This window comes from Engraulis encrasicolus, chromosome 18 (genome assembly GCF_034702125.1).
Source record: "Engraulis encrasicolus isolate BLACKSEA-1 chromosome 18, IST_EnEncr_1.0, whole genome shotgun sequence".
Classification (NCBI taxonomy): Eukaryota; Metazoa; Chordata; class Actinopteri; order Clupeiformes; family Engraulidae; genus Engraulis; species Engraulis encrasicolus.
The window spans coordinates 27,036,592-27,064,511 of record NC_085874.1 but is presented as its reverse complement, the minus strand read 5'-3'; the positions used below and the strand labels follow the sequence as shown (position 1 = coordinate 27,064,511).

General features: G+C 40.0%; 1 protein-coding gene across 1 annotated transcript in view; it reads left to right on the top strand.

Annotated features, from left to right (window-relative positions):
- LOC134469219 (apolipoprotein B-100-like) overlaps positions 1 to 27,920 on the top strand; it is a 42,890-nt gene that overhangs the window by 11,411 nt on the left and 3,559 nt on the right. Inside the window, exons 7-24 of the mRNA XM_063223360.1 lie at positions 289 to 413; positions 514 to 599; positions 6,833 to 7,283; positions 7,737 to 7,851; positions 7,972 to 8,118; positions 8,405 to 8,616; positions 9,391 to 9,586; positions 10,712 to 10,876; positions 10,968 to 11,327; positions 11,428 to 11,633; positions 11,769 to 11,948; positions 14,354 to 14,472; positions 14,562 to 14,772; positions 16,605 to 16,774; positions 24,732 to 24,883; positions 24,995 to 25,089; positions 25,275 to 25,597; positions 25,724 to 27,904. Coding sequence (XP_063079430.1) covers positions 289 to 413; positions 514 to 599; positions 6,833 to 7,283; positions 7,737 to 7,851; positions 7,972 to 8,118; positions 8,405 to 8,616; positions 9,391 to 9,586; positions 10,712 to 10,876; positions 10,968 to 11,327; positions 11,428 to 11,633; positions 11,769 to 11,948; positions 14,354 to 14,472; positions 14,562 to 14,772; positions 16,605 to 16,774; positions 24,732 to 24,883; positions 24,995 to 25,089; positions 25,275 to 25,597; positions 25,724 to 27,904 — 5,494 coding nt within the window. The remainder of the gene's footprint in view (positions 1 to 288; positions 414 to 513; positions 600 to 6,832; positions 7,284 to 7,736; positions 7,852 to 7,971; positions 8,119 to 8,404; positions 8,617 to 9,390; positions 9,587 to 10,711; positions 10,877 to 10,967; positions 11,328 to 11,427; positions 11,634 to 11,768; positions 11,949 to 14,353; positions 14,473 to 14,561; positions 14,773 to 16,604; positions 16,775 to 24,731; positions 24,884 to 24,994; positions 25,090 to 25,274; positions 25,598 to 25,723; positions 27,905 to 27,920) is intronic.

Sequence of the window (27,920 nt, the reverse complement as noted above, 5' to 3'; positions counted from 1 at the left end):
AATGTGCTCATAAAGCGCTATAGACATGGGCTTCATAGAAAGTGCTACCGAAATGACTATAAGTGAAAGGGTATTATTAGGCTGGTTTGAAACTTCTCATGTTTTTTTTATGTTATGTCTTTTATTGTTATGTTTGAATAAAAAAACACAGTAAAGACCTCCTGATGAAGAGTCCAATGTATAGAAAAGACACTGTAGGGAACCTATAAATATTGTGCACGTTAATGATTTTTTTGTGTGTGTGTGTAATGAAAATTTCAAAATAATTATTTTCTCTTCACAATGCAGCACTACCCCCTTGCTCAGATGATCAGGAGCACCCAGACTTGCAACTACCAGTTTGATAATGCGCAGCATCACCCAACTGGAGGTGAATGCATTGAGAACCACATCCTGGTGCCTTTCTCCCACAAGTAAGTCAAACCTTCAGATATAGTCATATAGTCAGATGTGTAAAGCACTCATGATACTGAGGAAGTACAAACTATGACCTTACTGTTTTCCTTTCCACAGGGGGAAATTTGGAGTCACCAATGTTAGCAAGCAAAAAGCTACACTTCTGGCAGTGACTGAGTACAGCAATAGAGCCTTCGAACCTAGTAAGACTTTATTATTATTAATTTTTTTTTGTCATTAAAGTTTTTTTTATTTTGATTTAATAACAACAACACAAATACATACAAATGACATTCAAAAACAGAAAGAAAAAAAAAACCACAAACAAACAGACAAACATCGGCAGCAACAGAACATGACAGCACTCATCAACTACTCATTCACAGACACATCCATATACACACCCACACTCAAAATACATATCACATATCACACCACAAATCCCCTACGAATTTCCACCAACACTGTAATCAAAATACACCCATGCCTGACTAGCCTTACTTGGCTCCTTCTGCACCCTTGCAATCATGACCTCATAGGCAGCTGTCTCTGACATAAGTTGAAGCCACTCTTTAATTTCTGGTCTATGTGGGCTCTTCCATTTACGAAGAATAATTCTGGCCGCTACCAGAAAACCTGTCATTATTAGTCTACCTTCAGCTTTTGGAATTCCCTCTGGCATCAATGATTTGTCTCCTAGAAGGCAAAATTGTGCAGACTCTGGTAGAGGTTGACTGAGCCAGTCCTCAATTTTTTTCAAAACCGCCTTCCAAAAGGGCATTATCAAGGGGCAATCCCATAATGCATGGAGAAGTGTACCCACCTCTTTGTTACACTTCCAACATTTATCATCCTTTGTTAAACCCATTCGACATAACTTACTTGGTGTAAAATAATACCTATGTACAATTTTGTAGTGAATAAATTTATTCCTGGCATCCCTTGTAGCCCTTCCCACATTTGAAATAATACTTTCCCACACCTCTTCATCAATGTCTGTATCAAGATCTTTCTGCCAGATAATTCTTAAATTTTCGCACATTTTTGTTTGAATTTTTGACATTTTGTTGTAGAAAACAGAGGCAGAGTGTAAGTGTATAATAGGCGGAGCATTAAAAAACTCCTGCATCACATTTTCTTCTTTGTTCTCTCTTCTTAAGCCAAAAACAGCTCCTACTGAACTTCTCAACTGTAGATACCTCCAGAAATCCCCTTTGTCAGTTAAGTTATATTGTTGTTTAAGTTCCTCAAAAGACATGAATGTTTGATCTCTATATAGATCTTGGACAGTACGTATACCCTTCTCTAACCAAGTTGGCCATAGAAATACCTTTTTACCAATACAGATGGAGGGGTTACTCCATAAAGAAGAGTAGCTTTGTTTATATTGTGAAATCCCCAACATTTTATGCACCCTTGCCCATGCCCATCGTGAATGATCCAGGATTAAATTAGCCTCCTTTGCCTGTGTTTTCTGTGACATGTATTCCACCATACCAGATGGGCACACAAGTCCTTCTTCAATTTTGACCCACCCTGGCTGGGAACCACCAGTACCCCAATGCCTTGCCATTTTATTCATCTCAAAGGCAATATTATATAATTCCACATTTGGGAGGGCCATTCCACCAACATATCGTGAGGCAAATAGTTTTTGAAGCTTAATTCTTGGTCTTTTCCCATTCCACAAAAATTCTGTAATTAACTTGTTATATTGCTTGAAAATAGTATTGGGAATCTGTATTGGTATCATCATTGAGATATAATTAAATTGAGTGGAGACTATCATTTTAATCACATTGATCTTCCCCCATAATGTTAGGTTAATCATCCTCCACTTTTCCAAATTCAGCTTAATCTTCTTAAGCAGAGGGGACATATTCATCTCAATTATATTAGCCAAATCTGGGTTAAGTCTAATACCTAGATACTTCATTCCAGTTTGAACCCACTTAAACGGGAATAATGTCATTATGGTTTGACTGCATCCTTTCGATATCGGCATACACTCAGACTTTTCCCAATTTATCTTATAACCTGATATTTCTGAAAAAGACTCTATTGTGGACAAAACAATAGGAACTGACAACAGAGGGTCATCCAGAAGTAACAAAATATCATCTGCATAAAGAAACATTTTATGCTCGTCTCCATTATGCAAAATCCCTTTAATTCTACTCTCACTCCTTATTGCACAGGCCAAAGGTTCTAAGAATAGTGTAAAGAGCAATGGACTGAGGGGATCTCCTTGCTTTGTTCCTCGCGACAACTTAAAGAAAGATGATATTATTCCATTTGTTATCACTGCAGCTCTTGGGTCTGAATAGATAATCTTTACCCAATTGATAAAACCTTCTCCACATCCAAATTTTCTAAGAGTGTGATGTAGAAAGCCCCATTCCACCATATCAAAGGCCTTACGCGCATCCAATGACATGGCCGCCATTGCATTGCTATTGTTATGATTGAGATGCATTAGGTGCAATAGACGCCTAACATTATCAGAGGATGCTCTCCCTTTAATAAAGCCTACCTGATCAGAATGTATTAGTTGTGGCAAAAGATTCTCTAATCTGGTTGCCAGTACTTTTGTCAAAATTTTACAATCCACATCAATAAGACTGATTGGTCTATAGCTAGCTGGATCTTCAGGCTCTTTATCTTTTTTAAGAATCAAGGAGATTAACGCTTCATTAAATGTATTTGGCAATTTGCCCACTGAAAAAGACTCTTCATAAACTTCTGTCAATATAGGAGCAAGAATGCCACTAAATCTCTTATAATACTCTGAGGGAAAGCCATCCAAGCCAGGTGATTTTCCCGCCCTCATTGATTTAATTGCATTTTTAACTTCCTCAATTGATATAGGAGAGTCAAGTAATTATTTTTCATCACTCGACATTTGTGGTAGATTAATCTTAGAAAAAAGGCATCATATTCTTTCAATTCAGGGTCAATCTCTGATGTGTACAGTTGACTATAGAAATTCGCAAAAACTGTATTAATATCGCTTGTATTAGTTTTCAATTCCCCTTTCTTGTTTTTAACAGCCGAAATAGTATAACTTGCCTCTTTTTGACGTAGTTGCCTGGCTAACAACTTTCCTGCTTTTTCCCCACTTTCGTAATAAGTAGTTTTAAGCTTGAATAAAGCATATTCTGCCCTTCTATTGAAAATATCATTTATTTGAAATTTAAGGTCACAGATGTCTTTTAGCAGTATGTCAGTATGTGTCTCTGCCAGTTTGTTCTCTAATTCTTTAAGTTGGGTTTCTAAGTCTTTCAGTTTCCTAATTTGTTCCTTTTTCTTTGCAGAACACTGAGCTATAAGCCTCCCCCTGATAAAAGCTTTGGAAGCTTCCCACACTGTACCTATTCTATCCGTTGAACCTATATTTTCCAAGAAAAAATTATTAATATCCTTTTCAAGCTGGCTACAAAAAACTGGATCCTGTAACATAGAAACGTTCATTCTCCACCGTCCTCCTCTATTGCCTTCTGCTCCAATCAATATTCCTAAATGCACAGCTGCATGATCAGTAAGCGCTATCGGTCCTATTGAACAGTCTGCGACATTATTAACAAGTTCTTTACTAATTAAAAAATAATCTATCCTAGATTGTGATTTATGTTTATGGGAATAAAACGTGTATTCTTTATCCCTGGGGTTAACGAGCCTCCATATATCTGTAAGACCCATATCTTCCATCAGAAGACCAATAGCCATTCTGTCTTTTGGAACAATATTAGAGAAGGTAGTTTTGTCCAAGGCCCCATCCAAAACTTGGTTGTAGTCCCCGCCTATGATCATCGGGTATGCCCCATCATTGCCCACTAGTTTATTAATTTTATGAAAGAAGTCTGGATTATTTTCATTTGGGGCATATATATTACATAAAGTAATTTGTACTCCATTGATTTTAGCTTGTAAGTATATAATCCTCCCCTCATCATCCTTTTGCTGCTTAATAACACTGAAATTTAGACTTTTATGTATTAAGATGGCAACTCCGTGTTTTTTACTACTATATGAGCTATGGTATATTTGGCCCACCCAGTCTCTCTTCAATTTAGCTGCCTCTGACTCAATCAAATGTGTCTCTTGAATAAATGCTATTTGAGCTTGTTGTGACTTCAAGTATGATAAACATTTTTTCCTTTTTATGGGGTTATGTAAACCATTAACATTCCAAGATATTATCCTAACACAGTTACTCATTAATAAATCTGTTCAGAAAATAAGCTTGCTACAGTAGACTGTGTTGGGGTGTATGTGAGCTGCATATGCGATATTAAGTAATATAAACCAGAACATGAAGGAAAAAAAGAGGTGCTGTCAAGCTGCCGATCCACACAAATTAACCAAACATTCTTCAAAAAAACCCCAAAACAAAAAACACAAAATGTAAACCCCAAACCCCCCACTCTCCCTCTATCTACCTTTAGATACCCCCCACAAAACAGGCCCATGAGGCACGTTAAGATGGTCACCAATAATCCCCTCCCCACCCATTACCCTCCAAAACCATCATTAATAACATCGTTTATACTACAATTATCCTTCTGACCCTGACCTGATCACCAATCATTTGTGTAAAGAAAACACATTTTCAAACCAATGGGCTACAATGGCATTAGGACTACGCAGTTCAATTGTCCATTCTACTCACGCTTGTGACTGTCCATATGCCTTGGAACGCTCAGTGGCAAGAGCGTGAAATATAGAACACTCCTTACTGTGTTGTGAATTCCGAAGTTAGGCTACTCGTCAGCTGACTCATGAACAGGAGACCCCTCCTCTGTACTCTGCCGTTGCGTGTGCCTGTCAAGAAAGTTCATTGCCTTTTTGTCGTCCGTGAACTTCAGTTTCTTCCCTTGCCAAGTGAAACGCAGCTCTGCTGGGAAAGCCACCGTGAATCGCACGTTCAGTGTGTGTAGCCGATCTTTAACATCCTTAAACTTTTTCCTCTTCGCAGCCGTTTCTCTCGTCATGTCAGGGAAAAATGACAACTGACAGCCTTTCCAGTTTACACCTTCCTTGTTTTTGTATTTCCGTTTTGTGGCGTTCAGCACTCTCTCCTTCTCCAAGAAACTTAAGAAACGGATGACAATTGGTCTTGGTGGGAGATCATCTTCGGCGTCATCTGGTATTACAGTCGGTACGCGGTGCACTCGTTGCAGCTCGGACCTGTCCAGTTCAATCCCCAAAGCCTCGGAGATAATGGTTCGCACGCATTCGGACGGCTTGTTCCCTTCCAGTCCTTCTTTCAGCCCAATAAGCCGCAGGTTTTGGCGTCTATCTCGATTCGCCGCATCCTCCACAGCACAACGCAACTGTTCACAGTCTTTAGTGCTCTTACTTGCTTCTTGTCGTAGCTGGACATTCTCATCCTCCAGTTGAGATATGCGACTCTCTGCTTCATCCAGTCGCTGCATGACGCTGTCCATATCTGTACGAAGCCCGGTGCTGGTTTCCTTTATGTCAGAAATTTCAGCTTGAAGGGTCGCCAGAAGGTTCCCAACTCTTCCCATCTCTTGCATAGCTTTGTCGAATGACTGCTGCATGGAAGCTAGCACACTTTCACTGTCTCCCTTGCTAGTTCCAGCTAGCTTAGCCGCTGGTGTATTGGAACTTTGCTTAGCTGTTCTCGTCGCCATTATACACAAATTCCGAATGTAAACAGTCTATAAGTGGTCAGAGTTACTTTAGTAAAAACTGCACGATGAAACGCATATAAGTAGCGAATTTAAGGGTAAATGTGGTGGGTCTGTGGGAGCGCTCCACCTATGCGACCATCTTGCTCTGTGATCCCACGAGACTCCTCAAGACTTTAATTTTTTAATTATTTTTTTTAGGGGGAGCTTTTGGCCTTTATTATTACAGGACAGTATGAGAGTAGACAGGAAATGATTGGGAGAGAGATGGTGCAGGGCCGGGAAATGACCCCGGCCGGACTGGAACCGGGGTCCCCGTGGGCATGCAAGCCCAAATGTGGAGAGGCTTAGCGTGGTGCCTGAGCATTTTTTCACCCAACTGATTGTAATGGTCCACTATCTATGTTGAGAACACTTAAGTATGTTGCAACAACAACATTGCATGTGATGTCATTTACAGTGCATAGTTAGCTTCATGCCGTTTTGTCTCGCTGGCTTTGGAAAACAAAACCTGTATCCTCCTCACAAAGGGTAGAGTTAGAGTATGTTGTTGCTTGAGTTTCTGAGTCTATGTATGGTGATAATATATATATATTAAAAAAGTCTCTGAATATCCCTCATGATGTGGGAGTGCTCCTGGCACACTTGATCCTTTCAGTGTATGCTTGTGTCACTTCAAAATGAGATTTTAAATACAATGAAAACTGAATAATATAAAGCAAAACATCTAATAACCACTAATACGAATAACACACCATTATCTGTATACAATGTACACATAGATCTGGAGAATGAGCAGACCCTGCACCCACATGCCAGCATTGACAAGAGCCCCATCCAGGACAAAGACGCTGCTCTGGCTCTTCTGAGGGAACTGGCTGGTCTGTCCAAGACTGATGATGGTCACAAGAGAGCCCACCTGGCCCACAGAATCGTCAGCATGATCCGCAAATTCTCTGCAGAAACCCTCCACGCTGGCGTGCCCGAGGCTCTGGAAATCTCCCGCTCTCTGACCTACCAGGCTCTGTTCCAGTGTGGCACCCCAGAGTGCAATAAGGTCATTGTACAAATGCTTAAAACCTTTGACAGCTCTTCTGTGGAGATTGATGCCACCATCTATGCCATGGGCCTGTTGCCAAAACCCTCTCATCAGCTTGTCAGTGACATGCTGGAGATGGCCAAGTTCAAGAAGAGCAAGCCCATTTTCTATGGTGCCAGCAATGCGGTCAAGAGGTAAGGCAGTTACCTTCATTTTTTTTATCACCAAGCTGGTTACGTTTTTGGTCATGGTTCGGTTGGCTTGTCTGCCTGTTTGTCCGTCTGTCTTTATGTTTGTATGCAGGATAACACAAAAACGTATAAATGGATTTGGATGAGACTTTGTGGAGTTGGTAATGACCAAAGGAACAAGTGATTAAATTTTGGTGGTGATCCAGATCACAAACCGGAAGCAGGAATTTTAAAAAGATTCTTCACTATTGCGGGATAGGGAATAATTTTGACATTCCCATGGCTAATTCCACAAAAGGAATGCAAACATTACAAAACAAAGGTGTAACATAATCAAATGTTCTATCAAACAGCTTCCTAGGTGGAGGTCTGCACTCTCTGAGTGCATTTCTAGCTATTTCATCATTTGAACATGGAGAGATGATATGAATATGAGTATGTTGCATTCATCTACAGGCTTTATCAGGCCACGGGCAAAGTCACTCCGGAGATAAAAGCTGTTGCTAAATTTGCATTGGAGCAGATTGGAGACTGTACTGGTGATCAGGACCACATTTTCATGTCCCTCAAGGTGTGTTGAACTGATACGAAACCCCATGACACCAGTCACATGAAACATCTATTCAGTCACTCTAAAAGCAGTTCATAATTTTGGACGGTTAGTGTGACTGTGTCTCACTTTGCTTTTCAGGTGATTGGCAACATGGCTGCTGCTATGGCAGCTTCAAGCCCTGCCCTGAAATCTGCTGTGATCCAGTGTGTTAACCAGCCTCGTGCTCGTCCAGAGGTTCAGCTCGCTGCCATCCAGGTCTACAGACAGACCGCTCTGCCAGAGGAGGTAAGTAAGCGTCCTGTAGCGCTTTCCAAATAACATAGGGCCATCAGAATTGCTGACTGCTTAAAGGGGTATGCCACTATTTTGGGGCTTAATACAGTTTAAATCGTTGGCTGGGGTTTATAAAGGTGGTAAAGTGTCTTATTTTTCATGTTTAGCGTTGTTTTGCTTTAAGAGAAGTTAAAAGAGGGAATATGTCGCTAAGCTAGTGAAAGTCAATGGATCCGTGTAGCATTTATTTAGCCCCAAAATAGTGGCATACCCCTTTAATTTGTAATGTTCATTACAGGGAAGAAAAGTGCTTATGCAGGTCCTGTTGGATGGTGCTGCCCCACTGCAGAAGAGAGTTGCTGCCTACCTGATCCTCATGAAGGACCCCCAGCCCTCTGAACTTGCTCAGCTGGCTGCTGCTCTGCCAAACGAAAAGAACCATCAAGTCACAAATTTTGTCTGCTCTCATATTACTAACATCTTGAAATCCACAGCACCAGAGACCAGGGGGTAAATTATGCTAACTTGATAACTTGTGATATATTTTAAGGAATAACTGTATGAGAAGGATGGGAATAGTAATGATAGAAGCCTATAGTTCAATAACTTTGTTGTGTCTGCAGTGTTGATTCTACAGTGATTTGTACTCTGGGCAACACCCCCCTCAGACACCCTGCTGCCCGGGGCCTTGCCCCTATATCTATGATATATATTTTTGGGCTGCTTAAACGAAAACAAATCCTTTGTCATTATACAGGTACTGTATGTGTAGGGTTGTGCCGATAGATTATTTCATTGTCCATCGGCGATGGACAGCTGGCATCGCCAAGGCATCCACAACTCGTTTACTTTTAAAGCCACAACAATGCAGTGAGACAATTTGTTTAAAATCTACACCAATATTAAAGCCTATTGTTCATTAGTATAATGTGACATTTATTGACACAGGTTTCACAGTCCAAAATAGCCGTGCAACGCTACTGGTTGAATAAGTAGGCTTGTTGATAGCACTTTGGTAGAGAATGAGGGATGAGAGTACCACACAGTAGGATTCTTGATAACACTTTGGTTCACACACACACACACACACACACACACACACACACACACACACACACACAGACACGTCATGGTCTTTCACAATGTTTCACTGAAAATATCGTTATCTGCCAATTATCACCCAAGCCTATGTTGTCTCATTGAGTCAACGTAACTACTCTGATGTTATGTAATTCAATACAAAATAACATTCTGTGATTGAAAAATGTCTTATTGTCTTTATAGGCTGAAACAAAGGATCCTTGAAGCCCTGCAGGGCAATGATGTGGGAAATTACATGGAAGAAAAAGCGTTCTCTCGCAACTACAAAGCCGGCTCCCTCGAAGGAAACATGATCTTTGATGGGGCCAGCTACCTACCCAAGGAGGTCGTGTTGGATATGTCATTAAATGCGTTTGGATTTGATGTGAACATGTTTGAGGTATGAAAACCTATTACATTTACTCACTGTTGATGGAAATTTGTTGTGGCACACCCCTGACATCAAATACATACAGTATAATGGACAACGACACACAACAGCAGAGAACATGAATATGGGCAGCAGTGGCGTGCACAGACATTTTGGGGGGCAAGTGCTTGAGGTGGTGCGGGGCTCATGTGGAACTTCCAGCTGCCTTATTAGGCTATATAAATGATATGTTATACGGGGACATTATTGTCACATACTTTTGATCGTCAACCATTTTGTCGATGTCAATGTCATGTCAATATGGACCACAGTACATTGTGACCAAACAAAATCCAAAAAAGGAATTCTCAAAAAGGGCATTTTGTTGTCCTGTAGGGTAAAGGGGCAGATGCTTTAGCTCCACCTTGTCCCTATCTGTGCACGCCTATGATGGGCAGACAGCTCTGGGCAGAGAGACAAAATGGGTTTGATGATTGATTATTTTTACTACTGCAGTGGTTCTTAATCTTTTGTTTTCATTTTTAACCTTTTTTAAGCTCCCCTTGCCTTTATCCAATACAAGCCTCTGCCCCAACCCAAAATTCTACCTGTACACATTCTAAAATAAGTATTTCTTCTTTAGAGAGTGCTGACCAAAATATTGTAAAAATGAAAAATTATAAAAGTTCGCACCTATGCATGGTGCAACCTTTTCTCATTTTTCATTTCAAGATAGAATAATGTAATAGCATAAGACAACAGGATGCCAAAGGTGTATTGTCAGACTTCGGCCTTTTGCTGAGGCTTGACAAATCATACATAGTGAAAATCAATGACAGAACATCCCATCGGCGGTCCTCATCAATATCATCTGGAAAAACCTATGTCCGAATAACGCTACAATACGATACGATTATACTATATTGTCAGTTTACACTGAAATTCATTTTGCATCTCTGAGCAAGACTCGCTTAGGACAGGACATACACATAACATCACATCACAAGAGTATTGCAGAGCTGACAAAAACAGAGGGCACTGGCCTATATACAGACATAGAGTACATGCATACATACATTGCATACAAACCACATGGCGAAATGTTCATATCCTATCTTCCCTTGCTTACACGCTAATTAATGTTTGAATTTCAAGGTTGGTATTGAGACTAATGGTATTGAAGAAACCTCCGACGCGCTGTTTGGTCCCGATGGGTTTTTCCCAGACATCACAATGAAGAGTATGTTCTTTGCAAATTCAATGATTCCTACTGAGGCAGTGATGGAATTGGCAGACTTCATTTCTAGGAAGAAAAGACAGGTACATAGCTATTTATTGTGCTTTTGTAATTATCATAAAAGTGCCTGCCAGTTGTTGTCACACTATCAATCTTGCACTGCCATCTGTGTAGGTGCCCCAGGAGTTCATTCAACAGCTTAGTCGAAGCATTCAGGAACTGATGAGGAAGCTGGAGTCTCAAGGGCCGCCTGATGCCATGGTCTACCTAAAACTACTGGGACTAGATCTGGGCTACCTCAAGACCAGAGACATGAAGAGGATGGCCAAACATAGTATGATTATGCTTGACAACCTCAGGTCATATTTCATGAGGGGCCTTCTGTCCAGCACTGACAACGACCTGTTTGCCCACTACATCTTCATGGACAATGAGTTCTACCTGCCAACTGGCCCTGGCGTCCCCCTGAGGGTGGCCCTGTCTGGTACCTTCACCGCTGGAATCAAGGGTGGAGTGCAGCTGGATGCCAGCATGGTAAGGATTTTGACTCAGTATTGTGGAATGAGTGAACACAAAATATTCCCCCACAAGACAACCTAGGGCCTAGACATCATCCACTTTCATCTTTTCACAGAGTGAGGTGGCTTTCATGCCCTCTGCTGGCATTGAGTTTGTGACTGAGGTTGGAGCCCACTTCCCCGACTTTGTTCAGTCTGGTCTGGAAATGCACACCAGCATCTACCATGAGAGTGGCCTGAAGGCCAAGGTGTCTATTGCTCCTAACAACTTCAAGCTAACCATCCCTGCCCCACACAGCCCTACCAGGCTCATCAGGCTCAGGTACATTTGAACATTTTCTGTAACAACTTCAGAATTTGTAAAATACTTTGTAAATGTCAAGGCAAAATAGTCATACACTATGCAGAACAAAAATGAAACCAATGAATTTCAAACTACATGTGTTCCTTATTGTAGCAATTCCCTGGTGTCTCTGCATGGTGCTCAAATCAAGGCCATCCCAACCACAGGAGAGAGAGTCGATGCGACTGAGTGCACTTCAGTCTTTGCTGGCCTTAAGTACTGCACAGCTCTTCAGTATTCTGATGCTCTGCACACTAACGAGTCGCCATATTTCCCCTTCACGGGAGACAGCAAGTATGTACAGTATCATGTCACTGATTCTTGAGAAAGTGGCTAAAACAGGTTGTAATCCTGAAAGAAAAAAACGAAGTGAATTACAAAATAATATGGTATATCCTCGTAGACAAAGGTCTTGGCTTATCAGAAATGCACAAGGCCAATCTCCCTATTTTCCATTTTTTTTCAGAAATCAGGTTTTTCTCCGATCATACCTTGTTTTTTGTCAACACCGTCAGACACAATTAAAAGCAATAAAAAGTGTATTGATTTTTTTTGCATATGTATCTGGAGTTTTTAAGTGATTGTGTGTGTTTTTTGGTTCACACATACGCCTTTAAATGTTGAAAATTCACTTTCATTCTATTTTAATACTGCTTCATGTGTTCTAATTTAAAAATATGTGCTGTCAGACAATGCTTACTTAATGGCTAAATAGATCAAACATTTTTTTTGTAATTTCACAAATATTCGTGTAGGCTTAAATTTGCTATTACTTTGATAATTCAACAACTACAAAGGAAAATTTTGTAAGCACATTCATTTCAAATGTCCAAAACTCCTTACGGTGGTGACTTAAGAACTGACGGTGGTGACAGTAATCTGAAGGTGGTGAAAGTGACCTAATTATTACCTACATTTAGCAAAATAAATAGCCCTCTCAAGTCAATGACATCTAGCATAAACACTTTATTTTTGTGTGTGCACAGTATGTTTGTGCATGTGTTTTTTCTTCATTTGTAAGATACTCTAGGAAGTAGGCCTAGATTATTGAAAATGTGGCATAAACAGGTTTTAAGTTGTTCAAATCCAAAATATAGAGGTGTATTATCATAGATGAACGTCTTGGCTGTGCAGTGAATGTATTGGCCAAGCTCCCCATGTTTTACATTTGTCATAAAATGGGCTCTTTCTTGGTTTTGTCACCAGCGTCAGACAGAATTAGAAGTAAAAAAATAAGTTTACTGTATTTAAGTGAATTACTTTTACAATTCAACATAATTTTAGTTACTTATTGGAAGCATATTCTTAAAACTTGTCAAAAACATGTAAAACACATGCTTTTTTGTGAACTACATCAGATGTCACCACCGTCAGGTTTTGTGACAAAAAAACCTCCAAATGCACCTCAGTGGAGGCTGGAGTATAAGTTTGGGTCACAATTATTACTAACATGTCTGATAATGTTTCATTAACCAGCACAATTTAGTAAAATATGGAACAAGATGATGAGCGGAACAAAATCTGACGGTGGTGACATCTGACGGTGTGAGACAAAAAAACACTCTTTTACATATTGTGCATTTTTTGCTCACATTAGCCACTTCGTTTCCGCTCTGTTTCTTAGGGGCTTCATGACGCTTCTGAAAAAGTATATATAATTAACATTAATGTAACAATAATACTATTAAAACCCCTGACGGTGTTGACAGTTTATGGTTGGGACAGTACCAGTGTCCAAACAAATTATGAAATTGAGGAGAAATTAGTAAACTTACAGGAGCTTCAGTGATGGTGAAGTACTCAGTAGATCTAAAGGTTTGAAAAGGGGTCCTAAGTAATGACAATGACCTTGCGCATACCTGATTTTATTGTCTTTTAAAAAAAATCTGACGGTGGTGACTAATACGCTGGACACACTTTGAGCAATCAGAAAATAGTAGTAAATATTGCTTTACACGCACTATGTGCATATCTGCAGAACCACTTCAATATGGACTTTCACATCATGGTGATATTATTCAATAATATCAGTGATTTTTACATTTTAAGTCAATTGAAATTATGATGTCTGTCCTTGGGACAGCTGTTTTTACAGGGTGTGGGCAGGTTTATAGCCATGAAAAGTAATAAAATTACACTTAAATATTTCAAACGACTGTACATTTATGTAACAGACCCCTGTGTCTTTACCTGGATTCATTTCGTTCATGAAAATGTAGTTTATTTTCAGCAGAATTGGCAGTTTATTGCAGAGACATGTTTTAGCCGCTTTCTCAAGAATCAGTGATGTATCATGTCATTGAACTGTCCTTACAGTAATACATTGAATGCAGTGTATGTAATATTTTAGTAGTTTAGTTATGCTATACATTATCTTTATTATGAATATGTAAAACCACAAGATTTCATCATGACTTGGAAATGTACACTTTTCATACATGAAGAGGTGGATCCTGGCTATGTCTGTCATTTTGAATGGCCAGTTGTATACAGTGTACATCTTTGGCTACAAAACTTAATGTACTCTGGTCAGACCAGTAAATATTCGTTTTTGAATAGAATAAATGTTGAAAATAAATGTCTAAAATCACATACTGAACCGTTTAAGTATTTGTGGAATTTCAGATATACAGTTTTCTTTGTACCAAATGGCAAAATGATATGGATATACTAGAAGAGCTATTTTATGCTTCCCTCAGGCTTACCATTGACTTGCTTCCCACTGGTGAAGTCTCAGAATATGTTCTCAACCTTGACCATTCATTTGAGGATAGTGCTAAGATGACACACATTGTAACTTCGACCCTCACGGCTAAAGGTATGTTCTTTAATGAGAACAAATCTAAAATGTATGGTTGATCTCTGATGTTCATTAAACAATTAATGATGATTTCACAAACATTACAGGATCAGCGGCCTCAAAGGCCACTATAACTGTGAAGTTCAACATGCAGACACACAGGGCTGATGTCGATCTCCAGATCCCCGACTATGACCTGGAGGTAGGCCTGAGGCTCGGCTCTGTCAACCCCGAAACCAAGGGCAAGGCCACACACTCTGTCCAGGTTGACCTGATCAACAAGAACATTCCTCAGGTCTCCATCATCGCTTTGGCAAAGTAAAAACAAAATCATTTTTGTCATTTAGCAGTCAAAGATTCCTTCAATTACATTTGTGCAAACCCGTCAATATGGCCCTCTGAGCATTTCACAAAACCAATTGACCAAACACCTTGGCCGCAATCTTAACCCAACAGTTATCACTTAACCAACAGCCAGAAAGATTGCATTTCATAATATGCTGTTATTTTGCCGTTTAGTACCCCTTTTGGACAATATCTGCCAAAAGCGTTCAGCAAATACAACCAGAAATGGCAACCTAACATCCAACGCAGTCTCACCCCAAGTAGTCAATTTCTGACTACCTTGGACCAGACGGCAATTTTTGACGTCTTGGGTATTCCTTCCACGTCACATTTTGACTATGTGGCCTAACCCTAAACCTATTCCTAAACCTAACCTCAATGACGTTATGCTGCCACAAGGGGGCGCCTTTGAGGACATAGTCAAAATGTGACGTGGAAGGAATACCCAAGACGTCAAAAATTGCAGTCTTGGGGTGTCAAAAATTGAGTAGTCAAAAATTGACTACTTGGGGTGAGACTGTGTAGTAACATCTAACCTCTAACCTCTAACCCCGCTTTTTATGTCCTGTGATGCAGAGAGGCATGCATATGACTCAGCGCGTATTTGGTTCTCCCTGTAAAACAAATAGACAAAAAGACAGACTGACAGACAAGCAAACAGTCTGGGCTATTGCAATAGTTGGCCAAACATCCTTTGGGAGGCCAGATGACAAGACCAGAGAGTACAAAATAGGTGCTACCCATGAATGCTTATACAGTATACAGTGTATGTGTATCACATAAACTTCAGCACTCACCGGCCCTTATGGCTAGTGATTTATCATTTGACTATCTGTAGCTGGTAGCATGAACAGCCATACGAAGGCACTGAGAAGAGAGCTAGTTTGAGGCGACACCAAGATTAGCCATTCAACAACTCTAGATACATAATATGTCCTTACCTCTGTTGTCTCTCTCAGCAATCGGAACAGCATTGTTTTCTTTCTGACGCTGTCACTTCTGTCCTGCTATTTTGTTTTGCTGGTAGAAAGACCTTTGGCGCAAAAAACGCACACACGTAGCCTTGTATCCAGGAAAGTGTGGCGCCTTCCTTTTCCATCTCAACGCAAAATGCCACGGTTTCATAAAGCTTGTGATTTTGTTTCAGCATCCAGTATATGCGCACATTCAACCCATAGCAAAGTTCTAGCCGAAGAACTATTAAAAAACGAGAGCTTCGACGTGTGCTTCTTGTTACAGTATCATGTTGCCGACTGCCGTAGTAGAGCTGGCTGGCTGTCAGAAAGAGCGTCGCAGAAAGATGACGTAGCACACCTCAGTCAATACAGATTTTTAATTTGTTCACGGAACGCGGGAGATTTAAAGATTGAAATGAGGCGGCAACGTAGTTGTATCATCCTAAACAAAATAAGAAAATACTGTTTATGCGTGTACGACGGATTTAAAGTCTGTGCCCCACTGACTCCCGTTGTATGGTGGTTTGTGGATATCGCGCAAACCCAAAATCTCACGGAAGGCTTCAAATCAAACAAAAGTGACACAGGTGGGTAACTCAGTGTATGATACACCATAAGTATCCTCTTACTGCAGCTGGGGTTGCCGGCGACTCTACTCACTTGCTGAAAATGCTTAACTACATCATAACAACATTGCTATGACATTACAGAGAGCCATAGTGCTGCGCTAAGGGGTTGCCGCAAATGCAAAATACCGACCTATTCCTTTAAGAATTTTCAGCAAGTGAATAGGGTTGCCGGCGACCCCAGATGCAGTAAGAGACTATATATATTCTTTATTTCACACAGACTTGAAGAAATGAAAGACTTCAGCGTGGCAGTTCAGGCTCTTGTTCCACCAGTTGCTGACTTCCAGATTGCTACAAACTTTCATTATGACAAAGACCTTGCACTTGAGCTGAAGACTGACTTCCAACTGCTAGCAATACATTCTAAGCAAAACATTGCTCTGAAGTATGGTGAGTGTGACAATATTCACTGTCTTTTGTGCTTTGAAGAAGGATACTTTAGTTTAAACCCATACAAAAAGTCTATACTTCATAAAAGGTTTTCTTGCCTGTCACATACAATTTGGCAAAATATGCCCCAGCTATACAAGTGCTAATTCTATTGAAAATCAATTACATTTTGATGAATAAAATCAATCCAGGCAGTGATCAAGGTGTCAGGCAGTGATCAAGGTTACACAAATGTACAGTTGTTTTAAACATTTTATGATTTTTGCATTGCTGCAAACCTGCCCCGTAAAACCTGCTGACCTAAGGACAGACACCATCATTTCAATTGACTTAAAATAAAAATAAAAATCACTGATGGAATGGAATAGCAGCGTTTCTCAACTGGTGGGTTGCGACCCAGAAGTGGGTCGCGGAGGGTCATGAATGGGTCACGGAGCCTTGGCGTAAAAAAACGATCTGTCATCTGTCATCATAGATACAATCTGAATGTTTATGCGAGATAGATGGCGTGCAACCAGTCATTCGAGTCTTGGTTACATTTTGAAAATTGCATTGAATTGACTTGAACGCAAAAAAAATTGGGTCGCGACCAAATGAGAGTGGAAAATGGTGGGTCCCAAGACTGTTCCAGTTGAGAACCACTGGAATAATATCACCATGACATGGAAGAACATATTGGGAGTTATTGAAGTAGTTCTACAGAACCGCTAATTGTAAGTTTAAAATAATATTACCTTCTGACTGCTCAATTTTTTTTCCTACATACACGTATTCGTCACCACCATCAGATGTTTTGTAAAAGACAAAGACAGGCCTGTACACGTTTTAAGATGCTTGCAAAATGTATCTACAATTATGTTATAAAAATAATTCTTCACTTTAATACAGTAAACATTTTTTTAAACTTCTAATTGTGTTGACAAAACTAAGTAGTAGCCTATTTTACGGAAAAAAGTAAAGTATGGGAGGCTTGATTGATACAGCCAAGACCTCCGGCTATCGTAATACACAGGGGTGTAGTGGGCATGGTACGCGGGGATCCGCAGTCCACCCACTTCTCCTGAGGTAAAATTGAAGAAAAAAAATCTGTCCGTGATTTGCAATACAAAAAGAGGTGACATGATAAGTTGCCTAATTAATTGATGACGACACAAATCGTGTATCCCCACTTTTAAAATCCCCACTACTCCACTGGTAATACATCTCTATATTTTGGATTTGAACAACTTTTGTTGTTCAAAATTAAAACCGGTTTTATATTCTTGGGAATCAGTGCTATACAAGGTTTATAAAATTTAATATAAGAAGTCGTCCATGTTTTATAGTATGGACATAAGTAAGCATTCCTGTACATTCCATGTAGCCTGCAAATTGGATTCCTAAAAAGTTGGGACACTTAGTATTTTGTGAATAAAAACGCCTTACTCTAACACACTGTTGGAATAGAAAATGCAATTTTCATGATTGTACCAGGGCTCTCAAGTCTCACTCTTTGAGAGTGTAACACACTCATCTGAGCAAGTTCACACTCTCACACGCCACACATGGTATTTCACACTCTGAAGTTTTGATAACTTATCTAATCGGCGCACATTAATTCATCCAACCTATCCACAGATGCGTCAGCAATTGGTAACAGCGCTAGTTACCACGCTATTCAGCCAATCAGAAAATAGATTGGTCGGTTGTCAGCCAGATCAGAGCAGTGGATCAGCGTTTCATCCAATAGCGCGCGGAGCAGAGTTAAAAGATAACTGTAAAATTCACGAATCGCAAGTAGGTGAACTGGAGACGAAGGAGCCAGGACCATCAGGTGATAACTTTATACAGGTGAAAATATGAGTCTTGTATTAGTTAGGCTACTGTTTTTACCCCATATAGCAATATTTCCAGCCCATGTAGCCTTAACAGGGACGTTAAAAGAGAGCAAAATGGTAAACGACGCTAGCTAGCTATAACCAGAGCTGTAATATACGGCTCTGGCTATAACCCCAGCCGATTGTTTGATGATCATCCCTCCCAAACATGATTGAAACTGAGTGCTTTTCTTATTATAAAATTCGTTATTCGTAGTGGTGTTTACAGGCCAGCTTCTCAGAATGTGGCATACAGCCTAATAATAGTAGTAATTTCATTTGTCAATGAGAAACAGTGAAATTATTGACAACTCGTAGCAATTAAGATATGGAGAAATGACGTGCCACCAACCAGTCGAGTTGTGCTGAGAACGATCAGAGTTCGTTAAGTGTATCCAATGGAAAGGCGATCTAGTTCTAGTTTATGTTCGCTTAGGAGCCGCCATGTCACGTTTAGGATATGTTTCTCTTATTGCATTTGATTTAGAATGTCATAGGGGAATAAACCGTGGACGTGGAGACATAGTGGGAGGTGCGCAAATAGACAGACTGGACAGATTCAATGGAGGAATGCAGAGGTAGTGGTAGAAGAGAGTAAGTCAGGGGCAACCAATAGTGCTGGGGATATCATGGTATTGAATGAAAAAGGGTATTATTTGGGTCTGGCGCCTTAAAAAGTGATTGGACTTTCATTTATTTTGAGCTGCTAATGTCAATGCACAATAAAGACTACAGGTTGCCTATTTTAGGCTAGGCCTATCCCCCCACAATAAACATTGTCAGAAATCACCCCCCTCATTTAAAATGGTCAAAAATCACCTCCCTCTAAAACTTGCATCCCTTCTTCAGATATTGTGTTAAAATTGTGCTTTTAACAACTACATTTTCAAAATTTTGTTGGGGGAGAAACCCCCGAACCATCAATAATTAGAATCAATCTCTGAGTGACCATCCCCAGCTGCTTTTATTTTACAACTCGAGCACTGGTTAGGGCTAAGCATATTGAATAAATAGGCCTAGTGTATGGTCTAATCAAACTTTTTAACTAGCTGGGTTGACGGGATACCTAGTGTCAATGGGTGACGAGTCGATGTCTGCCCCCCTAACACACACACATACTTAAAAAAAAAAAAAAAAATCTCACTCCAAACAATCTTCAAAACTTGAGAGCCCTGATTGTACGGCAATATCTAAAGATCATCCATCAAAATACAATGCCTTGATTACTACATATGCTGTTTGAAACTTGTATTTTATCTTTCTAGTAGGGTCATAAATTGAGGTTCAGTGACCATCCTCTGGCAACAATGTTTTGATGATTGATTTGACCTCTGTGCACCCTTTAGAAAAGATTTAGCCCCCATGTCCCTCTCAAAAATCCCGGCATTTTTTGCTAAAGAGCCAAATTCAAAATGGCGTCCGGCGCCATGTCTAAAAAATGACTTTTGATCTGGATGACCTAGAATCATGTATGAAGGCACTTTTTCATACAAATCAACCATGAGGATTCCAAATCTGACATCATTTTGGTAATAAAAATTTGTTTTGACAGCGAAATTCAAGATGGCCGCCATCTAGAACAGTTATTTTCGACCTTTTTAGGCCATCATCCCCCAAAATGATCATATTTGGACTGGGAGCCTCCCAATTTTTGTGACTCCATTCCTCATATATAGATATTGAGAGAAAAGCTGATCTACAGCCCACAATTCCTCACATTTGGAGGCATAGTGCGCTTGTAGCTGGACTATTTTACTATTATTCTAGATCTTTTGTTGTATTATTTGACTATTTTTCGGATGTTTTAGCATTGTTTGATGATTACTTTGGATGCAGTGATGGTCTTTTACTTGGAGAGTCCTTACATTATGGCCCCACCCCCCAAATCAGGGGGTCTTGACCCACAGGTTGAGAACCACTTACAGTGAGGAGAATAAGTATTTGATACCTTGCTGATTTTGTTGGTTTGCCCACTAATAAACACATGATCTGTCTTTAATGTTAATAATAATATGTATTCTAATATGGAGAGACATAATATCAAAAAGAAAATCCAGAAATTAACTCTAAAGAATGTATATTAATTGATTTATATTTCATTGAGGGAAATAAGTATTTGATCCCCTGCCAACCATCAAGAGTTCTGATCCCGCAGATCAAATGGCAGTTACAATCAACTTGTTATCTGAATTGAGCATACCTGTTCATAGCAACCTGCACAAAAGACACATTAAGCCGGCAGAATCAGTCCATAGAATCAGTCAATCAATCAAACTAAACTCGCCAACATGGGACAGACCAAAAAGCTGTCAAAGGATGTCAGGGACAAGATTTTAGAACTCAACAAGGTTGAAATGGGCTCCTGGAAATTAAGGAGCAAACTGTTGGTGCATTTCTTCCCAATTTTAGGACATACAAAATGATCATCAATCATCAATCTTAGGTCTGTCTGTGGTTCCATACCAGATTTGACCTTGTGGGAATTTAATAACCAGAAAAAAAGAGATAAACACCTTAAAACTGTATGGGAGGAGCTAGGAAATGATCTCAAGGCAGCTGGGACCTCAATCACTAAGAAAACTATTGGAAACACTTAATACCACAGCGGATTAAAATCCTGCAGTGCATGTATGGTACCCCTGCTTCAGAAGGAACCTGTTCAGGCTCACCTGAGGTTTGCCAATGAACATCGAACTGGATTAGGATATGATTGGGAGGTGCTGGAATCAGATGACACCAAAATCAAACTGTTTGGCATTAACACAACTCGATGTGTTTGGAGGAAGAGAAATGCTGCCTATGATCCCAAGAACAACACCTTCTCCAACATCATACATGAAAGTGGTAACATTATGTTTTGAGGTTGTTTGTCTGGCCAAAACACAGGACAACTTCACATCATCAAGAAATGGATGGAGGGAGACATGTAAACGTACAATGCTGCGTGCCAACCTCTTTCCCACCACCACTACACTGTAAAAAATGTCTGTTGAAATTACGGCAAAAAACTGTGAAATTGCAACAGTCAGTGACCGTAAAATGTAAAACAGTTTATCTCTGTACTAAATATGGCAAGCCACTATTTAGTCAAAAAGCGCTACATAACTTTATTTTTGACAGGTGTCATATGTAGAAAATACTGGACTGTTCTCTGTAAACGAAGATATTGGAAAATACCGTTAAGTGAGATGAAGTAGTCAAGAAACGGTACATAAATTTATTTTTCACTGGTGTCAATATGTAGAAAATACTGAACTGTTCACTGAAAAGAAAATATTGGAAAATACCGTTAAGTGAAGATGAAGTAGTCAAGAAACGGTATATGACTTTATTTTTCACTGGTGTACACATATGTACACAGCAAATTTGCCAGAGTTCGATTGATCAGAGTTAGACTGGTGTTCAGCCAAAATCTAAACATCAAGAGTTGCAGCAACACTACAGAGTGTTATTTAACTCCTCTGGATCCGAGTTGTTGAGCTAAGAGAGCTAGAGAGTTAATGTTTAACTCCCTTGAGAGTTATGAAAAACATGCCTCCCCAATTTTCAAATGTTTTGGCAACATGAGCAGCCATTTTTGTTGAGTCCCCTATAAGTGAACCAAACTCAATCCTCTGTTAGTGAACCAAATTGTGAACCAACAGACAAAGAACTCTGTTCTGCTTTTCTTCACATTGTGTATACTACAAAAAGTAGGTGCTCTTTCTGGTCGTGTTAGGCTTTTTGTCCTCTTTTAGTCCAATAGATCTCTTGTGATTGCACTTGTTCCAGGTGTAACTTGTCAAGCCACTGATAGGCTGGTTGTAACAGGCAGAGTTTGATGTCAACACGCTATTTGATTAGTAGCCATCAATGAGTATTAACTTAGAGTACAACCCTGTGCATGTGTTGTAGTTCATCCTGCGAAAAATTCTCCCACCGCAATAATTTTGTCCCTTATTGGACTTTGAGGCTTTGCCATCAGAGTTTTCGATTGAGAGGCAAATTGACACGGTAAAACCTCTTCAAAATTCAGAATATCTTTTTTTGCATTCCTCCTACCCAACAGAAAGCAATGGAGGTTTATAATGAATTGAATATTAATTACTCCACAGAAAGCATATTGCCTGTCTGCTTGGCTCCAGGTGCCTCCACGTTGTAGATTTGACAACAATGAAGCTGGCAACTGAATAAACTGTGCAACAGTTAAGGACTGCAAATGGCAACAGTTTGCACATTTTGCAGTAATTCACTGTAACTTATTATTTCTCCGGTAACAGCCTACAGTTTAGCCTCATTTAATGTGTAAAATATACCTATAGGCTAGTATAATCTGAAAAAGTCTACCTGGGACAGTAATCCCTTGAGCTCTTAGAAGTAGCCCAGTCTATTTGAAACTGTCATTCTACCCCATCCAAATCAATCTATCAATCAATTCCTGACCTCACCTGAGTGCTAAGGGCTGTCATACAATGATTAACTTACTGCCTGCACCTGCCAAATGCTTCATCACTCGGGTCACATGGTTCACTTGAACATGCATTTAAACAGGGACTGTTGCATTGTACTGCTTACTGGTTGCTAGCTAGCTAGCTGGCTGGCTGGCTGTAAGGCCGGCTGGCCGGCTGCTGGCCTCCCCTCACCTGGCCGGCCCGGCTAGCAAGTCACGTTGCATGGTGGCTTGCTAACTAGCTTGTTTGTTAGCTTGCTTGCCCCGCTAGCTTTGGCCTTCATTTTCCTTAAGGTTATTTTCAGGCCTTTTTTAAATAAAGAATGGATTTGCATACCCTTCATTGATGATACTAGACTGGTCCACCTGCTTGCACTAGACAATCTGGCAATTGGGCATTTATTTAGGTATCTAATTAAGTTGATGTTTATTGGACTCCAATGAGTAGAATCAGTCTAATCAGTTGTCTGTGATTGCAACTCTATAATTGGACTCACCTGAGTATAATCAGTCCAATCAGTTGTCTGATTGTAACTCTATAATTGAACTCACCTGAGTATAATCAGTCCAATCAGTTGTCTGATTGTAACTCTATAATTGAACTCACCTGAATATAATCTGTCCAATCTGTTTTGGCAACCACTGCTGCCATAATTTTACAGTAAAATGTAAAAAAAAATAATAATACCGTTATTTATTTAACGGTAGGCTTTGGCAACCACTGCTGCCATAATTTTACTGTAAAATGTAAAAAAAAAATAATACCATTATTTATTTAACTGTAGGCTTTGGCAACCACTGCTGCCATAATCTTACCGTAAAATGTAAAAAGGAAATATACCGTTATTTGTTTAAAGGTAGACTTTGGCAACCACTGCTGCCAGCAATTTTCCGTAAAAACAACAGTTCTTTTTTTACCGTGTAGACTGAAGGTAAGTCATGGATTGGCCTCTCAATATGAGAATAATCCATAACATACAGCCCAAGCAACGAAGGAGTAGCTCAAGCAGAAGCACATTAAGGTCATGTAGTGGCCTAGACAGTTTCCAAAAATTAACCCTATAATAATCCTGTAAAGGGAACAGAAGCCCCCATTTGCCAAGCTACAGTCATACAACTTAAATGATTTAGAGATGATCTGCAAAGAAAAGTGGAAAAAAATCCTTTCTAATATATCCACTAACATTGTCATTAACTGAAAGAAACATCTGACCTCTGTATGAGAAAACAAGGGCTTTGCCACCAAGTATTTTGTCTTCTTTGACTAGAGGGGTCAAATACTTATTTTCCTCAATGGAATACAAATCAATTAAAATATATTCTTCAAAGTTATTTTCTGGATTTTCTTTTTGATATTCTGTCTCTGCATATTAGAATACATTTTATCATTACTATTATAGAATGATTGTGTCTTTATTAGTGGGCAAACCAACAAAATCAGCAAGGGATCAAATACTTATTCTCCTCACTGTATCTAGTAAAAACTTCACGTTTGACATTTTCCAAGCATTCTTGCATAGAGAAGCCCGTTGAGGAACTCAAGGCAAGAGCTGCTGAAATGGAAGAAGTGTGCTCACAGCAGTGATCAACTTGGTTGAAGACAGTCATAGTAGGCCTATATCTTTTCTGTATGGGAAGCCCTGCACTAAACATTTTTGTTCTTTCACTTCAGATGAAGGCGAGTTGACAGCTGAGATCAAAGCTGAATTGAGCACTGACACGGAGAAAATATTGTCGGAATTGGAATACATTCAAAGCCTTTTATATCAGACTATTAGCCAAAATCAGATGATACCTGACACATTTATCAGAAAGTCTGCTGAGGTAAGCTGACCAATATCTGCTCTCTGCGTTTATAAAATCTTGTTGTATATATTACATATTATATATGTTACACGTTTTTGTAAATATACAAGATGTCTGGATTATCCCTAGACAGTCCATGAATTCATCAAAAAATATGGTGCTGAGGTCAGACGTTTGCCTGTGTTCTCTGACCAGTCATTTCCTGATAAACTGTACTGGAAAGCGTAAGTATAACTCACAGTCAATGCCATTTTAAACTGCAGTGGGAAGAAGCAATGTTGGCTATCTAATGTAATAAAAATGTAATCCTGTTTTCCTTAAACAGGGACTTTGTTTATTTCCCAGCTGCATTTTATCAAAATTTTCATGCACAGTAAAATGTCATACAATATGTTTTGTCATTTTACAGTGAGGCTGATGCCAAGTCCAGCTTTGGGAGGCACTATTACACCTTTGCCATTCCTCTGACTTTTGATGGAATATCCTCTGGAGATTTCAGCGTCTCTGCAGACATTCCTGTCCCCCACTTTGAGGTTTTCCCCCCAGACAAAGTGTTTGTGTCTGTGCCGGTCCTTGGAAAAGCTGAGGCGTCTGCCAAAGTAGAGACTAACTTTTACAAACTAGAGGCTGATGTTTCTACCGTTAGAGATCAAGTACAACACCCAAGCTATTCTGCCAAATGGGGCGTGATTGGAATTTGTCCTTCTGACATTCTCTCCCTGAAAACTCATGGTATGTGTTTTTGGTTGTGGAAGTAATGTGTTTTATACCTAATTCAGACTACTGTGGGTATGTGTGAAAAGGGAATGATTGTGTTGTCACAAAAATGGTTATGTAGGTTATGTTGTATTTAAACAGGATCTGCACTACTTGTGGCTACAAGCACCAATTCTCTCAAGGCTGAATTGAAGACACATGTGGATCACAAGCTTATTGATGCCACGGTCACTGTTGAAGAGGAAGTGACTATTGCTGACACGTTCAGCTTAACATCAAACTGTAAATTGGAGGCAACAAATCCTCTAGGTGTACAGGTGTCTCTGGAGCATAGTGGTGATGCAAGTTTCAACGGAGGGAAAATTTATGGAAATGGCAACCTACGGACATCTCTTCAGGCTGGCCCTCTTTACGCTGCCTCCACCATCTCTCAGACAGTCAACATATCCCCAATCAATCCAGGGACCAAGAGTGACTTGTCACTTAAGATTGAGTCGGCCTTTATTGCTTCTACTGACAATAATTTGCCTCATAAAAGTGATCTTGATCGCATGATCCTTCACACACCCAGACCTACATACAGTCCTGATACTGGAAGTTATGACTTCAAACTCAAGGACAGTATGAATGCCGACGTTGCCATAATGAGCCACCTAGACTTTAAAAGCAGCATAGAGACAAAGTCTGCATTGTTGCGGATCATTCTACTAGAAGCCTCTGAGGAGACCATGTTTAGTAATATAGAAGTTGATATCAAGGCTGACCACAACATAGATGTTGTTCCTGCTGTCAATGGAAGCCTATCCCACACTATTCATGTCCTAGTTACACCTACAGATGTCAAGCTTGAGTTGCGTAATAATGCCAATGCACTGATTGATCTGGCTGACACCCTTTCAGCAAACCTCTGTCACCAGAATGACTATTCTGTCACTTGGAATTCTGGTGGTCGGCGCTTGAACAATGTGGGTTTGATCAGGCTTAACCAAGACAGGTTTGTCTATAATATCACACTTGAAAACAACCAGGCAGATATTGGCATCTATGCCTCTGCAAATGGTAAAATCAACCTCGACTTCCTGACAGTGCCCATAAGCATTCCAGAGCTGAAAGTGCCAATCATCAATTTCAAGACCCCAGCAGTCAGTGGCATCAATCTGTATGAGTACACTGGTCTGCAGAAACTGTTGACGTCAACTGACCTGGCTGTAGAGGCAAATGGAGTGATATTATGGAACAATTTGCAGTATTATCTTTTTAGTGGATTTTTCGTTGACAGCCTGGACCTTAAAGTGTCCATCAAGTCCTCGGTTGTCAACCTTCATCTGGATGGCCAGTTGTCTGATGGAAGTGTGCACTTTGTTGGCACCTCTACGTCTGTGTTTGAAAGTCTAAAGGCTAAACTGGAACTCACTGGCACTTCAGAGGGCGCGTCAATGTATTTGGACAACCCACACATTCAGGTTACTCAAAACTACACTAGGGGCGATAGATTCGGCTTTGGACATATTGACCTAGCTGCAAAAGTTGACCTGCCCATCTTCACTGCTGAGGTCAATGAGGAAACAAAATGGGATGCATCTGAAGACAAATTTTACAATTATACCTATAAAATGGTGTACACTGTGAATGTTCCGGTGGTTAATGTTGTTGGCTCTGGTGGTTTGGAGAGTAGCGTACAGTATGAAACTGATTGGAGCGCCTTTTTGTCTAGGGTATCATCAAGTAAAGAACATTTTGATGGCACCATTCTTGGCACTGGTGTGGTGAAAAGATCCTTTAATAGTTTAGCAAACCTGAGATTTGAGGGAACTGGCTTACACTCCACGTGGAATGTCACAGATGTTCTACATATCAACCATGGAGATCTTAAAATTGAAGCCAGTGTCAATAGTGCACTACCCATTGATATCAACGTTTATAGGGATTCTCCATCTGAGGGAAGTATACTTACTAGTTGGAACATCAATGCAAACAACGAAATCAACGTGGATAATCTGAATACCAAGGGAAAGCATTCTTTCAAGATCAGCTTTGAAACAAACATCACTCATGAAGGATACCCAGATCCTTGGGCTGTTAATGCAGAGGTTGATCTGGCTCAAATTGGATTTCCCGGGGATCTCACTAACTTTCAAAGGTTAACTGTGACTAAGAATAAAGGGGAGGAGAGAGAGATCTACATGTATATTTCCAAGATTGGCACTCCTATTTACAAAGCCACTGCAGTCATAGAAATGGATGGCCCCTATCCAACATATAATGGAACATTCCGTTCCAATGGTATATCTCCACTTTGGTACCTGGATTACAATTGTGATGGTAAGATTATTTTTTG